This window comes from Tupaia chinensis, unplaced genomic scaffold (assembly GCF_000334495.1).
Source record: "Tupaia chinensis unplaced genomic scaffold, TupChi_1.0 Scaffold144426_1, whole genome shotgun sequence".
NCBI lineage: Eukaryota > Metazoa > Chordata > Mammalia > Scandentia > Tupaiidae > Tupaia > Tupaia belangeri.
The window spans coordinates 1,476,662-1,495,663 of NW_006204286.1; the positions used below are offsets into that span (position 1 = coordinate 1,476,662).

General features: G+C 36.5%; 1 protein-coding gene and 1 pseudogene across 1 annotated transcript in view; both read left to right on the top strand.

Annotated features, from left to right (window-relative positions):
• The window catches only part of DACH2 (dachshund family transcription factor 2), a 193,017-nt gene that overhangs the window by 35,891 nt on the left and 138,124 nt on the right, over window positions 1-19,002 (top strand). Inside the window, exon 2 of the mRNA XM_027767685.1 lies at window positions 13,285-13,443. Coding sequence (XP_027623486.1) covers window positions 13,285-13,443 — 159 coding nt within the window. The remainder of the gene's footprint in view (window positions 1-13,284; window positions 13,444-19,002) is intronic.
• Window positions 14,812-15,910, top strand: LOC102491727 (fructose-bisphosphate aldolase B pseudogene; annotated as a pseudogene).

Sequence of the window (19,002 nt, forward strand, 5' to 3'; positions counted from 1 at the left end):
GAACCACTTGATATGTTGTTGGAAGTAGCCCAGTAAAGCTGTATCTGGAGTTCTCCTTTTTCAGTGCTTTAATATACCTTATTATGAAATTTACTTTAAGAGCAATATGTTAAAATGCATATGGTCATGGAAATTAAAGTGCTAACTGCAGAAAATAATGGATTTTTACATTTGTGAATTATTTATTTATTTCTTGGTGTCACCAGTGGTCTTAGTTATTTTACACTGGTACTATCATTAGAAAGATACCCTGTAGACAAACTAATGGAGTTAAAACTGAAAACACTGTATTTTGCCTTTAAATTATAAAACAATCAAATGACAATTGTTTACACTTATTTAGTGCTTAATATATCTAGTTGTTGTGCCAAATGTTTTGCATAATTTATCTTAGTTCCTATAGGATAGGCAGATATTATTATACTTATGAGATACTAAGAAACTGAGACTCAAAGAGCTTTACTGTCTTTTCTGAAGCATGGTTCAAGTAAGTGAAGGGGCCAGAATTTAACTGCAGGTCTGACTGATGCTCTCTCCACTGTGATACTATGATTTTGGAAAAATATATTCCTTTCTTCTCTATTTTGCACCTGTCTGTATCTGCTACTTTATTTCATAGATCTTTGCCAGGCAACCAGGGGTCAAGCAAAATCACTCCGACTTCAGCACTCCAAAGCATAAAAATAGGCAGGCTAAAATTCCAATAAGAAAAATTGTCATGTGAGCAATTAATTTCACAACTTGCTCCTAAAGATCATAATGGCTTCATTTCAGTTTATTGAGCAAAATTAGTTATATTGCCAAAGATCACTATAAGGAGTCCCTGTATAATTTTTTGATACTTATAAGGAATACACAGACAGGAAAGTATTTATACTTATAGGTATGATATCAATGTAAGTATTATATTCACAAAGTGACAAAAAAGCAGACATGATGAATTATTCTGTCTCATTATGTTGGCCAGTCTTGTCATTTGCTTTTAGGTCTAACTCATTAGCTTAGAAAGCATGGCTTATTTGTTAAATTAACAGTGTAATAGAAAAAGTACTTAAATTATACAATTTGTAGGTTTGTAGAGCCTAGATTTTTATGAGTAAGAAATGAAAAATGAGGGCTGTGAAAGTGTAAAATTATGAATGTGAATTATTTTTTGAGAGTTTTTTGCTATAGGGTCTATGCACTCAGCAGAGAGATAGAAAGTAAGAAATTAGTCCCTGGGGGAGATGGCCACACTGCAATCCCTTCTTCTCCATTCTCCTCTTGGGCTTTTAGACATGCACACCCATGCACCCAACGTGAGTTTCAAGGTGTCAGGCCTGGGACTTGAACTGTGGCCAACTACATGGTAGCCTGGCACCTTAACCACTATGCAATCTGCTGGTTCCATGAATGAATTTTTAAAGAATTTCTGATTGATTGTGAAAAGAAATTTAGACTTAAGCCCCTCTTTACTTTTTTTTAAATTTAAGGTAGTTTTCTGAAACCTTGTGTTCATGCACCACCTCAGGTAAACAATGAGCATGCTCCATTAGCATGCATAGGTGGAATTGTCAGCTATGTACACATACTGACATCGATAGAACTTAAATGGTGAGACCAAGATTAAAAACAAGATTTTAACTAATACATTATACTTACTAATGATATAAAACCTATAAAATATTGTATATTATTAGTATGAATGAGAGCAATGTGATGAATTGGTCAAATCAAATGACCTTTACAATATTTTTACCTCTTATTGAAGATGACAAAGAGTTCCAATAAAGAGTAGACGTAGTAGCTCTACTATTTTATTGCCTTTTTTCCTTTGCTTGAATTACTCTCTTTAGTCTGAGGTTGTGCTGCATTGTTTATGTAGTTAAGAGCTGATTTAATTAAAATAAATAACTCGGCCTATAAATTTACTCAATTAGGCATACATAGTTAGCATTACAATGAGGTCAGGGTAAATAAAATTCTGGGGTTTCCTATGCCCAGCCACGTGCTCTGTTGAGAACTACCGCTTGTGTTTAGGATTCCTCTAATAGTTGACTGGGAAGGGTGATGATCCAAATGTGAAAAATTAGGGAAGCATATTATTGTACTTTTTAGTGTAAATACAAAATAGAAATTGAAACTTGAATATCATGCTGTATCTTCATGGATATTTCTCTCTGTCTGTCTGTCTCTCATCTTTTTTATTTTCTGGGATATGCATTCCTTAGTTTAAAGATCTCCAATTTAAGGTACATTTCACAAGAGTATATGTCACAGCTTATGAACTATAGAAACAAGCTCTTTAAAATAAATCCTTAGCATGTATTCTCAGCAGTCGATGTTCAATATTTCAGAAATATGACAAAAACTGAGGAGATAGATGATGGTATTATATGATTATTTATTGAAAAGTGACTTGATCATATGTTTGTCATTTAGATAGACCACATGCTATTAAGGATGACAGAAAGAACTCAAATTCAAATAAGAAAATGCTGTCGCTGGCTTGAACTTATATTAGTGTTCTAGGATTTTTAAACTTGTAATACTTTTACACTAGCAAGAAATGAATTCAGACTTCAAAAACTTGTCTTGTCACACACCACAGAAGTCTTCAGTACTAGCCACAGTACATAGCTAATATGGAATTGAAGGATATTAAAAGGAAAAAAAAAAAACACTGCTCCAAGAAACACAACGTAATACCAAGATAAATACAAGGATTATTTAAAAATCTGTGGGGTTCACAAGAGAGTGATTAAGATAAGTTTATCACTTGGAATTGTAAAATAATGGCAGGCAAAACTCCATTTTCTTCCTATGTATAGAAGGAAAAATTCCTTTTAACCAGTCTTTTTTGAGATATTCAAACTAATAGTTTGTGAGATGTTTTCCAGCTCCGTCATCACACTCAGCAGGTCTTACAGGAAAGCACTGTGCCTTCATTACATGTGATTTAATTCCCTATATAGCCAAACTAATCTTTGAAACTCTGTAATGTGATGTTCAGGTTTTAGCCACTCTGCCTTAAAGTGGCACACAGGGAATACTTACATCTTACAGCACTTTAATTTAGCAACAAATGTTCTGGGACTTTGTTGGAGTTTTAAATTTACTTAGTGAAACATGTCAGCCTAATTCTTAGAAAGATGTATATGGCAGGTGTAATTTATTTGAGTAACCCTGTGGTGAATATGTAATTTATAATTATTAAGTATACTGCTAAGCAATGAGCTTCTATTAGATCCAGAAACAAACTCATTCAGTAAGGCAAGTCAAACTTTGGACTTGATTCCAGATCTTTTAGGATAACGGCAATGATAAAAGTGTCGAGTTGTATGTTTTCCTGTTTGCCTATTAGGGTGATGCTGATGTAATGATACCACAGCTGCAGAGCATGTGTGTCCATCAGAGTCAGAGTCTTAGCACATTTGTTGAAATCCTTTGACTAGTGTTTATTGTACCTAAGTATTCTGATCATGGAACCAAGATATTCCTTTTGTGCTTACTGGATACTGCTGAGTTCAGTTATTTTCCTAGTTTCCTATTGTCCAGACACTTTACCTTCTTTACTTTTGTTTTTGATAGCTTGATTTGGCAGCAATGGCTTGAGTCCATTGGAGAAAAGCCTAGTGGTAGGAAGCCAGTTAAGAGGTTCTTGATATGTATAAATGAGAGAGCTATGGGGCTCCAAATGAAGACAGTGGAAGTGAGAATGGAAAGGAAACCAATGTAAAGTCAATTCTAGAGAATTTGATCATTGCAGTTGAGAGTTGAGAGATGGTGGCAATAATACCTACTGGACTGAGAGATTTTTAAGGGAAAGTGAGCTCTTTTCTTTTTTCTTCGTTTCTTTTTAATTTTTTTTTTTTTTTATAAACAGGGTCTTACCATGTCAGGATCCTCTTGCTTCAACCTCCTGAGTCCCTGTGATTACAGGTGCATGCCCCCATGACCATCTCTTAGGTCGGATGTGAATAGAAGCTAGTCACTCCATGTGATCCTAGCCTGTAAAGCACATATTCTTAGCACTGTACACCACAGCAGCTGGGCCTGGGATCTTTTATAGAGATACTGTATTCTCAGTACCCAAGAAGAGCACTGGACACATATTAAGAAATCAAAAAACAATTGAAGTACTCCACTAACACACACAGGAAATAGAGCAGCAAAGTCTCTTTCATTGAATGATACTCCATTTAGTTTTAGATACATTCAGCCAGAGACACTATGTATAGTTGTGTTTTAAACTGTATAACACAAACTAACCTGTGGCTAGTTATATTCAAGAACAGCACTATCTAATACAAATTCCTGAAAGGAAGGACATATTCAATATCTGTACTTTCCAATATGGTAATAACTAGCTATATGTGGCTTTTTGCTTTTTATTTATTTGTTTGTTTATTTATTTCAACATAGGACACTTATGCTTGTTGGAAAGAGAAAGAGAGAAGGAAAGTGAGAAATCATTCTGCAGGAGAGATCAAATCACAATCCCTTCTCCTCCATTCTTCTCTCAAGATTTTGGGCATGCTCATACATGTTCGATATGATTTTCAAGATGCTGGGTCTAGGACTTGAATGGTGATTGGCCTTGTGGGAAACCATTTAGTGCCTTAACCACTGTGCCACCTGCTGTCCCTGCTATATGTGGCTTTTGCACACTTGAAATGTGACTGATGCAACTGAGAAACTGGATTTTTCATTTTCTTCTATTTTAATTAATTAAAATTTGAATTCAAGTAGTCATATGTGATGAGTGGCTGCTTTGTTGGAACGAGCAACCCCAGACGCTCATCAAACTACTAGTGTACATTTTATTAAACTTGAGACTCCTAGTCTGTTGCCCTATTCTCAGGCAACATTTCAAAGCAAAAAGAGGACAAACTAGTTAAAATGACCTCTTCCACATTTTTAGATGAATAATTGTTATCTATTTTCTGTTGGGATCAGTTCAAATTTCAGATACAATGTATGTATTATATTACTGATTTGAACCATTCAAGAATGTTGCTAAATATCCTTTTAGGAATCTGCACACATAACTCTAATTTTCCATTCATATGTTAGCATTTTACAATGTACGAAATCCTGAATTGATGTCTATATGTGTGTGTGTGTGTGTGTGTGTGTGTGTGTGCACCTCCAACACATACACATATTATATTGTTATATAGAAAAACAATGACACTTTTAATAGTTCGATTATGACGTAAAATATTTTTCTACTATAAGAAGCAACATACTGTTCAGATACATCAAAAAATTTGTATTCTTTTGGATTCTAGCAAAATATCCTATGACTGAGAGAAAAAAACTTGATTTAGGCCATATGCTACATAGACTACTGATCATTTGGCTCCTTGCTCTTTGCCTTATGTATTATTGGAAACATGATCAATTTAGATTCATATTTTTAAATAATCTGACTTATGTGTTTTGTTGTAACTATGAAAAGTTCAAAGTAAGGACAGCTTGTTATAAATATTTACATTTTTTATATCCATATATTAAGTCCATATTTTTGACTTTAATAATTACTTTACATATTTTTTAGTAGGCAGTTTTTAAATTTATACTTTCCAATATATAAAAGCAACTCCTACTATACTCTTCTAAAAATTCAAAAGACATACCAAACTTGAGCTCAGAAGACAGAGATCTTTTTGAAAATGTGAAACCCAGGACCAGCATATGGTGTAATGGCTATGTCACTGAACTCCCATGTAGTTGACCATGGTTTGAGTCCTGGACCTGTTGCCTTAAACTCACACTGGGCGCATGTGCATGCGTGCCCAAGATCTCGAGAGGAGAATGGAGGAGAAGGGACTGTGGTGTGGCCATGCCCCCAGGGGATGATTTCTCTCTTTCTGTCTCTGTCTTTCTGGTGAATGCATGTGCTCTATAGCAGAAACCTCTCCAAAAAAAGAAAATATGAAACTCTCTCATATGACTCACTTAAACCTAATAGTCTTAGAAACTCAAATCCATGGAAATTGTATCTTATGCATTTATAAAGAGGATCACTGACCTCTGTAGGTTGATGATGAAGACTGATTACTGTATTATCCTGATACCCTTCACTATGGTTTCAATGTTTTTTTTTTCTCCCTTCACTCATTCTTTTCATTTATTTATTAATTTTTTAAGAGAGATTTTTGCTATAGGGGACATGCGGTAGCTGGAAAGACAGAGAGAGACAGAGAGGCTGAATGTGAGAAATCACCCCCTGCGGGATGGCCATGCTGCAATCCCTTCTCCTATATTCTCCTCTCGGGATCTTGGGCACACACGCACATGTGCTCGGCATGAGTTTAAGCCACCGGATCTGGGACTGGAAGTGCAGTTGACTATGTGGGAGCCCAGCGATGCAACAATTATGCCAACTGCTGTTCCCCCCTTCACTCATTCTTAATAACAAAGTACATTAAGTAGGTGAGAATGGTAGTCTGATAAAATGAAAGTGCTAAGGTTGAGGATAATATTTAGTATTTGTATTCAGACTATTACTATTGGACTTGAGATATATTTAAATGCTTTGACATTTTACTTTGCAGATTTATGGTAATTTGTTTGAAATATACCATAATGATATCTGTAATTGTTTTCATAAACTTACTCAAGTAAAAATTCTGTTATTAAATATTTTGTCAAAATGGGAGTAAAGAATGCCAGTTTGGCAAAAGTTTGTAAATTAAAACATTAAAATATTGCTTTGAGTCTTACCCATATTATGTTCCTTCTCCATTTAGATAAATATTCTTATTAGCTTCTAATTGCTAGAGAGCATGTGAGTTTACCAGAGAGAGACAGGGAGGGAGAGAGAGGAATAAACCTGCCCTCCCCAAATGGAGCATGTTCAAGCTACAGTCCCTTCTCCTCTGTTTTTCCATCTTGTTGGGATTGGTACAATCCCTTTTTGCTATAGGGTGTGTGCACTCACCAGAAAGACAGAGAGAGACATAGAGACATAAAGTGAGAAATCGCTTTATGGCATATTTGTACAGTCTGGCATTTCTTCAAGCCATCAGGGCTGGAATTAGAATTACAGTTGTCAGTGTTGGATCTGGCTCCCTTAACCACTAAGCTATGGAACCTGCCATAACATATTTTTTTAAGTAAATGGGTGTAATGTACACCTCATATCTGAAATTCTATTGTTCTATGAAGAAGAAGCAGCAAAATTAAAAGCTTTCTGGGAACTCAAACATTTTACAAAGGATTTTAAAGAGTAATTTTAAACTGCATACTTAAGAGACTTTAACTAAGGTAATAGAAGTTTGTTAGATGCTTTGTCAAATGGATATTTCCACATAAATTATCACTTTATTTTCCTTACTCTAATTTTAACTAAGAATCTATATTTCTACTCGGTACTGGCTTATCAAGAATACATTTCTTTTTAACTTTCTCATTGGTGAGATTGGGATTAAAGTAACTAACTACAGTATTGATGTAGGAACAATTTATTGTCATACTGTTTATTGCCATATCTTTATTTTTTCTAAACATTGAGCCAAAATAGTGATAAGTATTAATTGCTGGTATGAAAGAAGTCAAGTCACTCATTCAATTCTTGAGAATTTCCTGAATTTCTTTTTTTACTTCTTTGCTAGAGGTTTGCATATGCTCACCAGAGATACAGAGAGACAGAGAAAAAGAGGGAGAGAAGAATACACCCTTTGTGGGGAATGGTGATATCCAAATCCATTCTCCTCCATCTCTCTCTCTCAGAATTTTTGGGAGCACATGCATATGCACCCATAGTGTTTCTCAAGCTCCAGGGTCTGGGATTCAAACTATGCAGTTGGCTATGTGGGATCTACCTACCCTTACTACAATACCATAGAGCCAGCACCAATTTTCTTTTTTTTAAAATTTAATTTTAATTTTTTTTGGAGAGGATTTTGCTATAGGGTGTGTGTGCTCACCAGAAAGACAGATAGAGAGAGACAGAGAGACACAAAGTGAGAAATCACCCACCCCCCCAGAGGGGATGGTCATGCTGCAATCCCTTCTCCTCCATTCTCCTCTCGGGATCTTGGGCACACACACACACAGATGTTCGGTGTGAGTTTAAGCCACTGGGTCCGAGACTTGAACCATGGTCTACTACATGGGAGTCCAGTGACATAGCCATTATGCCCACTGCTGGTCCCAATTTTAATTTATTTTATACATTCAATCACGCGCATCACTTATAGCATAAAGTGAATTTTCCAACAAGAATACATTTCTCACCAGTCCAGTCAGGGATACTGTACACATTATCATCAACAGATAATAATCCATTTCTCTGTCCCATAAATGTCTTGCCTATTTTTCTCCTTAAAGTCTTTCTTCAGATTCTCCTCCCTTTCCCACCCTCTTCCCACACTTTGTCCAGCATCTATAATCATTTTCTATGTGTCTATATCCTCTAGTTTTTCAGTTTCAGCCATAGAGTACTGACAATCTGTATATATTAAGTGGAGACATACGATGTCTCTCCTTTGTAGCCTGGCTTGCTTCATTCAGCAGTAAATCTATATTCATCCACTTTCTATCAAAAGCCAGGTTATATAAACATATATCTGAACAGTATTCCAGGGTATGTGTGCCACACTTTTTCAATCCATTCTTCTGTTTGTGGTGAGTTGGGTTGGTTCCTTGTCTTAGCAATTGTGAATAATAACATAATAAACATAAGATTAGATTTATATTTGCTATAAATTTTCCTAAAGTAAGGATTTAATGTTTTTTTTTTTAATTTTATCAAAAATACTGTCTGCTCATCCTCTTAGACATAGCTGGTTGAAAATGCTATCCAGTTTCTCTCCTCTTTACTGGAAGAATTCCACACAAAACTATTGTGGTATGGTGGTGTGGTTCAATGAAAGGAACACAATCTGGTTTTATCAGCTGAATTACGTTCCCCTTAAATTTATGTGTTTTTTTTTAATTAAAAAATAAATTAAAAGTCTTGCTGTGCTGTCATCCTCCTGCCTCAGTCAGCCAGCTAAAACTACAGGCATATGCCAACACACTCCACTCTTTTCTTGGACAGGGTCTCTCCTTGCTACCCAGGTCAGGCTTGATCTCATGATCTTCCTGCCTCAACCTTTCAAGTCACCGAGATTACAGATGCAGGTCACTGTTCTCTCTCTTTAGTTTGGAATGATAATCAAGATACTTTGTCAAACTGATATTTCCACATAGTTTATCACTTTATTTTTCTTACTCTGATTCTAACTAAAAATCTATATTTCTACTTGGTATAGGCTTATCAAAAATGTATTTCTTAAAAAAATATATTTCTTTCTAACTTTCTCATTGGTGAGAATGGGATTAAAATAATTAACTACAGTACCTCATATATGTTCCCAGCTTGTGTAGCATAGTGTCTTATATGTACACACCATGACAACTGGGCCCTAAATTTCATATATTGAGGCCCTAATTCCCAGTCATTTGAAAATATGGCTGTATTTGCAGATAAGGCCTTTCAGTAGGGAAATAAGTTAAAATGAGACTTAGGATAGGTCAAAATCCAATCTGACTGAAAGTCTCATAAAAAGAGGAAATTTGAACATACAAGACAACAAGAGTGAATTCAGAGAAAAGACCAGTGAGGACAGAGGGGAGAAGGCTGCTATTTGAAAAAAAAGATTCTTCAGGGAAACAAACCCTGCTGAAACCTTTATTTTGGAGTTTAGAACCTCCAGAACTGTTGGAAAATATTTTTTGTTGTTGTTTAAGCCACACCGTGTATAGTATTTTGTTATGGCAACCCTAGAAAGTGAAAGCTTTTATAGATATAGATGATAGATAGATTATAGGTAAGACGAGGAAACTGGACACCAAAGCCTTCTACATAGTTTAAAAAAAGCTGACACCTGATTAGATTTGGGGAAAAAAACCCAAAAACCAAAAAAACAAACAAACAAAAAACCTTTGTTAGTTTGGACAATGCAAAGTCTGAAACCATGAAATTCTCCAGATTGAGTCACATCAATTTGTGTGTACTTAAAAATGGTAAGAGTTCCAGGTTAAAAGACAAAAATGTGTCCAGAGTATTAAGAGCCCCTAATCCGAAATCAAGAATGTCCTAAACTCCTCCATCACTTGCTTCATAGATAGTTGTCTAAAGTGCAGGATACATCTTATAACCACACTCAGGGAAGATAGGAGTAAATGGAAACCACCTTCATTTTATCATTAGCATACTAGTTAACAAAGATGAGAGTTACTGGGAAAAGTTCATCCCAAGCTCTCACCAAAGCACACAGAAAAAAAATTGGAACCCTTTAATACAATTTAAAAAAAATACTTCTATTTAAGTTTATTTATAATATATGATGTATAAAACATTAGAATAGTCACCTAATGTACCATTTAATGCTGAATGTATGCTAAAAAGTTTTCAGTTTATAAAATAAACATTGACAGTCTCAGCCTTAGTATTGCTATAGGCTATTGTTGCTGTGATTGTGTGATACCATATTAACATCATATGGTGGGATTTAGTGTTTTCTTTTTAAATTTTTTATATACATTCCATCACATTGTTTAGCTTACAATGTGAGCATTTCAATATGTGAACATTTCTCCCCAGTCCCGTTGATCAAAATATCTTCAATGGATAACACCACACCTCCCCATCCTGTCAATGCTCTACCTCTGTATCCCTCCTCCAAATGTCCTTCGTTAGGCCTCACTCCTTTCTAAATGTATCTTTCTTTGTTAATATTTTGCTCATCATTTTACAAATTACAGCTCCATAACAGTGAAGTGATTCATGTCTTGACCATAGTATTAAAATGAAACAGTGGTTTTCAGTTTTGCTCAGCAATTGATCTTTCAAATTTTCACATTTTCTAGGATTAATCATGTTTATTGGCCCAGTGTTACTATGAAAAATTTTCAATATTTCAATGTGGTTACTTTTGTCATTTATTAAGTTACTCCTTCCTTCCACTATCCCTCTTCATTACAGCGTAAAAATGTCTTATTGATTTTAATTGGAATTTTCAAATTTGTGAATGCTAAATTATGTCACTATACCAAAACATAAATTAACTCCATGCTCTTTGGCAATGACTGTCAACAGCAGCAAACATCTAGACGAAAGAGAGAACAACAGGGGTAATCATGGGAATGTTGCATGTTCTCAATAAGCGTATTAACATGATCAAGGAAATGAGTCTCAGACCCATTAAGCCAGTCTATTAAATTCAACTAAATTGTCTACCTTCTAAGCTTCCATGCATGCTAACTGAATGGCTTATAGCTAGAACAGAGCAATTAGCTACTATGCCTTCCCAATTTGATTAGAAAAACCTTGTCCATATAGGCAGAGCCAGATAGCCCTCAACTTTATGTACACTGCTGAAGAATCTGGTGTTTCTTTGTCATATGGTTGGAGATTGGTCCAGGTTCCCACTTTAGCATTTGAGATTAACTTTAGCCACAAATAAACTAGAAAGAGTACAGAAGAGGAAATAGGTTCTCAGACCTGTAATAAGAGTATATGGGTAAATATAAAGATTAAAGAATACTCTCAGAGATTCTAGTAAGCAATTTGTTTAAATAAATTTTAAATCTTGAGGGGAAATAGCACTTGGTCCTGAACATATCCTTGAAAAGTCTGCAACTCTGAAAACTGCTTTCGCAAATGTGTTTAAAACAAATGTATAAAAATGTTTGTCACTTTTTACCTAGAAATCTCACTTCAGGGAATTAACTGATCATAAGAAAATAATTCAAATGATTTTTTTTTACAATATAATATTTTAAAGTGACAAATTTGAAACAAAGTCAAATGTTTAATGAATTGCTGTACATTAACTCAGTATACTACTATGTAGCCATTATGCTTTGTAAATATGATACCTGAAGCAACATAGCAGGGTGTTTACAATTTAAAAATGAGTAAGAATAGAACAAAGCCTGGGAGGGAACTCAAAGAAGGACAAGTAATTACAATATTGAATGTTGGCAATATGAGCATGTCAATTTTTTTTCTGCCCTTTCTCTTAAAGCACTAAATGTACATATTCCAGTGGGTGTCCATAGGTCTCAATCCTAAACCATACACAAAATAGGGTTAGAGTTCAGGCAATATATGGGATGGTGCCAGTCAGGTGAAGATGCTAATGTCACAATCCCAGCATGGGAATAAAAACAGAACCACTGACTGCAGAATGAATGAAGCACATTACGCAAATATTAAATAGATGGAACTGCTCATACAACAGTTTTGGTTTCTAAAATGAGATTACCGGGAACCAGCAGTTGGCGTAATGGCTATGTCGCTGGACTCCCATGTAGTTGACGGCAGTTCGCGTCCCGGACCTGGTGGCTTAAAACTCATGCCGGGCACGTGTGCGTGCGTGCCCAAGATCCCAAGAGGAGAATGGATGAGAAGGGATTGTGACATGACCCCCCCCCTGGGGGGGTGATTTCTCGCTTTCTGTCTCTCTCTGTCTGGCGAGCGCACGCGCCCTATAGCAAAAACCTCTCCAAAATAAATAAATAAAATAAAATAAAATAAAATGAGATTATCTGACATTGCAGTGATTGGAATTCAACTCTTCACCCCTCTAATTAAAGTTGTATCCTTAAAATCATTTTGTAGAAATCATATTTTGGTTGTTTCCTGTATGTTTTTAAGCAGTAGTTTTGCTCCCACAGCAGACTAAGTGCCAGACAAAATAGCTATGCCACTGTAGACCATATTAATATAGTAATCTGCATTTTTATGTACTTTATTCTCTAGCATGAATGATCAAAGTAAAGTAAAATTTCAAATTGGAAGCCATGGTTTCATGTTTCTTCTAGCTCATTCTGTACAAAAGTTCACTATGTGAGAATAGATTTGTTTCTTAGAGAGTTGTATATGAGATCATTCTGTTTCTGATTATGCATTTTTTAATCACATCATGCTCTTAGAAATGAGTGTATTCTTTTTGAGTGAATAGTTGCTCTTCTTTAAAATATAGCATGTATATGTTAGAAATTTGGAATAGAAAGCAGTGGTAGTTCAAACTATAAATGCTTCCAAAAGCTTTTCATTGTGATTCCAGGTTTGTTGTGAATACTCATAGGGTAAGAGAGCCTATATTATTAGTGAGAATTGTTTATTCTTCTCCAGGGTGGCTTAAATTCCTGACTATTGAATGTTCTTGAAACTGTCATAAAAACAAGTTACCTAATAATAATTTTCTAAGACTTAGTATTAATGATTATAATTCTGAAAATATTCAAAAAGCCTTATGGAAAGTTGTCAAATTGCAATCTGTTCATATGAATATTTTTCAGGTGGAAGTGAATCATCCTGGGATAAGGATAAGATGCAGTCTCCTCTTGCTGCTCCTGGAACTCAACATGGAATTGCTCACGCAGCCCTGGCTGGCCAGCCAGGCCTTGGGGGTGCTCCTACCCTCAATCCACTGCAGCAGAACCACTTGCTAACTAATAGTATGTATAATGTCCTCCACAAACTGAGTATGTTGGGAAAATTATCATTCAAGTCTTACTAGATACCTTGAGTTGTCAGGGCTTAGTTGATTTCTCTTTAGTAAGGTTTAACAATTTGAAATCAGATGAAGAGGTAAAGAGCACCTTATTTTAAAGTATAGGATTCCTAGATTTGAGGTAACTTGAGAGACCACATAGGAAAGTAGAGGTATATGGAAAGTTATGTAGCAGAATAGTTAAAAATGTCGGCTGTAGTCACATAAACTTGAATTTGAATTCCCTATCTCTTGAGTTCCAAGTCACTGTTTAACTTTGGAGTAGTTACCTACTTTTCCAAGTCTCAGTTTCCACAACTACAAAGAGGAGGAGGAGGTAAAATTCACTCTCTTAACATTATTGTAAGGGCTTAAAATGATAAAGTGAAAATACTATTAACAATGAAATGTAATAGGAAGTACTGTATAAATTATAATTATTAGTAGTACTTAGTAAGAAACTATAGCTAATATATACATATTGAGCTTTACATGATTTTTTCAGGACTTCAAAGACTCAGAAGTCTTCCTGCAGCAAAACATGCCTTGCATATATTACTTGCTTGAAATCTTACAAACAGAAAACATGTGAGAAGAGTTCCCTTATTCCTTCTCTTAAGACTTTAATTCTTCCATTAAACCCTAATGTTGCAGGATTTATGAATTCTCCAAGTTTTTGTCTTGCAATCATGAAGAATTAGAAGTGTGTACAAAAAGAGATGTTAGCAAAAAAAAAAAAAAAGAGATGTTAGCAAAGCAGAATTTACTGAAAGAGGAAAACTCCCACAATAGGAGGGGTCCTAAAAGAGGGTTGCCGACTTATAGATCTTGTCTGGGAATTTTATCCTAGCTAGAAGGAAATTGTCCATGCATTTTCCTCATGGAGGTCACATAGTAGTCATCAGGTTCCTCCTTTAGAAAACTGGCAGAGAGCCTGCAACCATGCTGTGCAGTAGGAGGAGGTGAGGCTCAGGTGTGTGTGCTTAACTGCTCACTGATCTGGAATCTGGCAATGGTGTCTCCACCGGGATGAGCCAGCTGCTAACCTGGGTGAACAAAGGTGGCCCCCAGCATGCTCCAACCACAGAGCTGATGGTCCCCACTGGAATGGGCAATTAGGATAATCTAGGCATGTCTCAACCCCTTTCTGACCTTTTGGCTTGAGTGTCGCCAGTGCCGCACTGCACCCACCATGTCTGGGGTGAAAGTTCCTGCAGGGTCAGTGTGACCCAGGGAACTCCTACTTGGTCCATGCTCTCCGTGAGTTCCAAGGGATGGCTTTAATAATTATCTCACTATGTGGACCATTCGCAAAACCTGCAGACCTGTTACAATGGCCCACAGATTTCTAACCCTCACCACAGAACAGAAAGAAGAGCTCTTAGATTTTGCCCAGTACATTGTTGCCAATGAAAAGGAAATCCTGGCTACACAAGAATCTGTAGAAACTATGGGAAACTGCCTGCAGAGGATCAAGATGGAAAACACCGAAGACAACCACTAGCACTTCCAAGAAACCCTCCTCTCTGTGGACAATTCCATCAACTGGAGCATCGGGGATGTGATCTTCTTTCACAAGACCTACTACCAGAAAGACAGCCAGGGAAAACTGTTCAGAAGCATCCTCTAAGAAAAAGGGATTGTGGTGGGAATCAAGTTAGACTAAGCAGGTGCCCACATTCCAAGAACAAAGAAAGAAACCACATTTCAAAGGCTTGATGCTCTCTCTTAGTGCTGTGCTCAGTACAGGAAGGTGATGTTGACTTTGGGAAGTGGTGTGCTGTACGGGGATTACTGACCAGTGTCCATAAAGCCTTGCTATCCAGGAGAGTGCCAGAACTCTGGCCCACTATGCCAACATCTGTCAGCAGAATGGACTGGTACCTATTATTGAACCAGAGGTAATTCCTAATGGAGACCAGGAATTGGAGCACTACCAGTATGTTACTGAGAAGGTCCAGGCTACTGTGTGCAAGGCCTTCAATGACCATCATGTTTACCTGGAAGGCACACTGCTAAAGTACAACATGGTGACTGCTAGACATGCCTGCACCAAGAAGTACACTCCAAACAAGTGGCCTTGACCACTGTCCCAGCTCTTCACCATACCATTGCTGTAGCTGTACCTAGCATCTTCTTTTTGTATGGTGGCTTGAGAGAAGAAGATTGCTATTCTCAGTCTCAATGCTATCAACCTTTGCCCTCTACCAAAGCCCTGGAAACTTATTTTTTCTTATGGATAGGCCCTGAAGGTAAGTGCACTGACTGCCTAGAGTAGCAAAGTTGGAAACAAGAAGGCAACCCAGGAGGGTTTTATGGAGTGGTCTGTGACTACCTGCCAGGCAACCAAAGGATCTGAAAAACAGACAGGAGGGGAAGACATATTTGAAGGAACAATTACTGAAAATTTTCCAAAATTTATGAGACACTAAACCACAGATCCAAGAAGCACAGAAACCACTAAGTAGGATAAATGCAAAAGCATCTACAACTGTGCTTATCATATTCAAATGGCAAAAGCAAAAAAAAAAATCAATGACAAGTAGAAAATATTTCTTGTTTTATTTATTTTATTTAGGAGACAGAGCATGTGTACATGCATGAAAGAGAGGAGAGGGGCCAGCAGATGGCATATGGTTTCATCTCTGGACTCCCACATGGCCGACCGCAGTTTGAGTCCCAGACCTAGTGGCTTGAAAAGCAAACTGGGTGCTGTGTGTGCATGCCTAAGATCCAAGGAAGAGAAGGGATTGTGGCTTGAGCATCCCCCCTGAGGAGTGATTTTTCACTTTCTCTCTCACTGTCTCTGTCTTCTCTCTCTAGTGAACACATGTGCCCTATGGCAAAAGTCTTTTTAAAAATGGAGAGAAATGGGACCAGCAGTTAGTGTAATGGCTATGTTGCTGGACTCCCATGTAGTCGACCGCGGTTCATGTCCCAGACCCAGTGACTTAAAACTCATGCCAGGCGTGTGTGTGTGCGTGCCCAAGATCCCGAGAGGAGAATGGAGGAGAAGGGATTGTGGCGTGGCCATCCCCCCAGGGGGGGATTTCTCTCTGTCTGGTGAACGCACATGCCTTAGAGCAAAAACCTCTCCAAAAAATTAATAAATGGAGAGAGAGAGATATTAAGGCCCTCTGACAGGGTCTCATTATGGGGTGATCCTTTTGCCACTGCCCTCCAGCTTGTCAGGATTTTATGTACATGTGTACCCAGTGTGATGTAGTGTGATCATCCCCCCTGGGGGTGATTTCTTACTCTCCCTCTCTCTATTTCTGTCCCTCTCTAGCAAGCACATGTGCCCAATGGCAGAAACCTACATACATATGTGTGTGTGCACATATATATATTTTTCTTAATTAATAATATGAATATATATGTATATGTGTGTGCATACACATATATATTCATATTATTAATTAAGAAAAATATAATAGCAACAATAATGTATTGAATACCTTATGAGTAAGTTAAATAAATTACAACAATGTTATAGGAGATGAAAGGGAGGGATCGAGAATACTTTGTTATAAGGTACTTGCATTGTCCATGAAGAGGTATAGTAGTATTTTAGAGTAGATTTAAACTAATTGTAAATGTATATTGAAAATTTTAAATACACTACTAAAAATGTAAAATTGAATTTAATATGTATGCTTAGAGGAGAGAAAACAGGATAATGTAGACTGTTCAGTTAAAAACAGAGAAGGCACCAGAAAAATGGCAGGCAAGAAAAAATACATAGAAAGAAAACAGAACAAGGGCAACAAATAAAAAACAATACCGATTATGGGAGCTATTTATCCAACTATAACAACAATCATTTAAAATGTGAATGGTTTAATGCACCAATTAAAAGACAGAGAATGGTTCACATATTCTAATGACCTTAGATGTCAATGATTTTTGTGTTTACTTAAATGTCAAAGTATTTCCTATGAAATCACGTAGAGCAAAGCAAAGCAAGACAAAACAATAACAGAAAACATCAGAAGCTGCCAAAATGGATAACAAAACAAGGCTCAACTATATGTCATCTATGAGAAACTTGGGGACCAGCAGTTAGTGTAATGGCTATGTCGCTGGATTCCCACTAGTCGACCGTGGTTTGAGTCCTGGAACCCGTGGCTTAAACTCATACCAGGCGTGTGTGTGTGTGTGTGTGTGTGTGTGTGCCCAAGATCCCGAGAGGAGAATGGAGGAGAAGGGATTGCGGCATGACCATCCCCCCTCGGGGGTGATTTCTCGCTTTCTGTCTCTCTGTCTCTCTCTGTCTGTCTGTCTGGCGAGCGCACGCTCCCTATAGCAAAAACCTCTCCAAAAAAAAAAAAAGTAAAGAGAAACTCACTTTACATATAAAGACAAAGATTGGTCAAAAGTATAAGGACAGAAAAATATATTATGCTAATCTAATCAAAGCTAGAGTAGCAATATTAATTTTAAATAAAGCAAACTTCAAAGCAACCAAAAGATATCAGGAATAAAGAGGCACATTACATGATGACAACAGATCAGTTCTACAAGAAGACATAACAAATGTTAATATATTTGCACCTAACAGCAGAGTGCCAAAACATGTAGGCAAAAGTGAAAAAAACTGCAAGGAAAAATTGACGAATCCATTAATATGGTCATAGACTTCAATATCCATCTATTAGTAATTGACATATCTAGCAAGTAATAAATCAGGAAAGGTATAGTAGAATTGAATAGCATCATCAATCAACAGAATCTAATGGGCATTTTAGAATATTTCATCCAAAAATAGAAGAATACGCATTATTTTAAATTCATATATAATATTCACCAAGATAAATACATTATGGGCTATAAAATACACTTTAATACATTTAAAAGAATAGAAATTATGCAAAGTATGCTCTCACTCATAATGGAAATAAACTACAGATCAATAGCAGAAACAGAGCAGTAAAATAAAAGAAAAATACTTTGAGATCGAATAACACATTTTTGGGTCGCCTTCATGGTGCAGTGCTATTGTGCTACTAAAGAGATGCTGGGGTCCACAAGATGACTGCACTTTGACTTCCTGACCTGATCCACCAAAACTTGCCAGAAATGTTCATGATTGCTCAGGATCCCATGGGCTAGAAGATTGGAGGAAGAGGATCTTAACATGACTAGACCCTATGGAGGGTGCTCACTTCTCTTTCTCTCTCTCTCTTTCTTATGTGTGCACACGTGCTCTGTCATGAATAAAAAATACATTTACAAATAACATGGATTAAAAAAATAACCCTCAGAGGAAATTAGTAATTATTATTTTTTTCTTTTTTTATTATCATCATAATCTTCTTTATATTACATTGGATTACATATAACTTTACAGTGTATTACATTGCTTTTTCAAAAGGGAATGCCATGCATGTCAGTCAGTACAGAGACATTAATCTCCCCACTTCAACATTCAAGATCTTTTCTATGTTTTCCCCAATCATTATTATTATTATTCTATTTTTTTAAAACAGTCATCAATCGCTATTTCTCATTTTGCTTGTAAAAA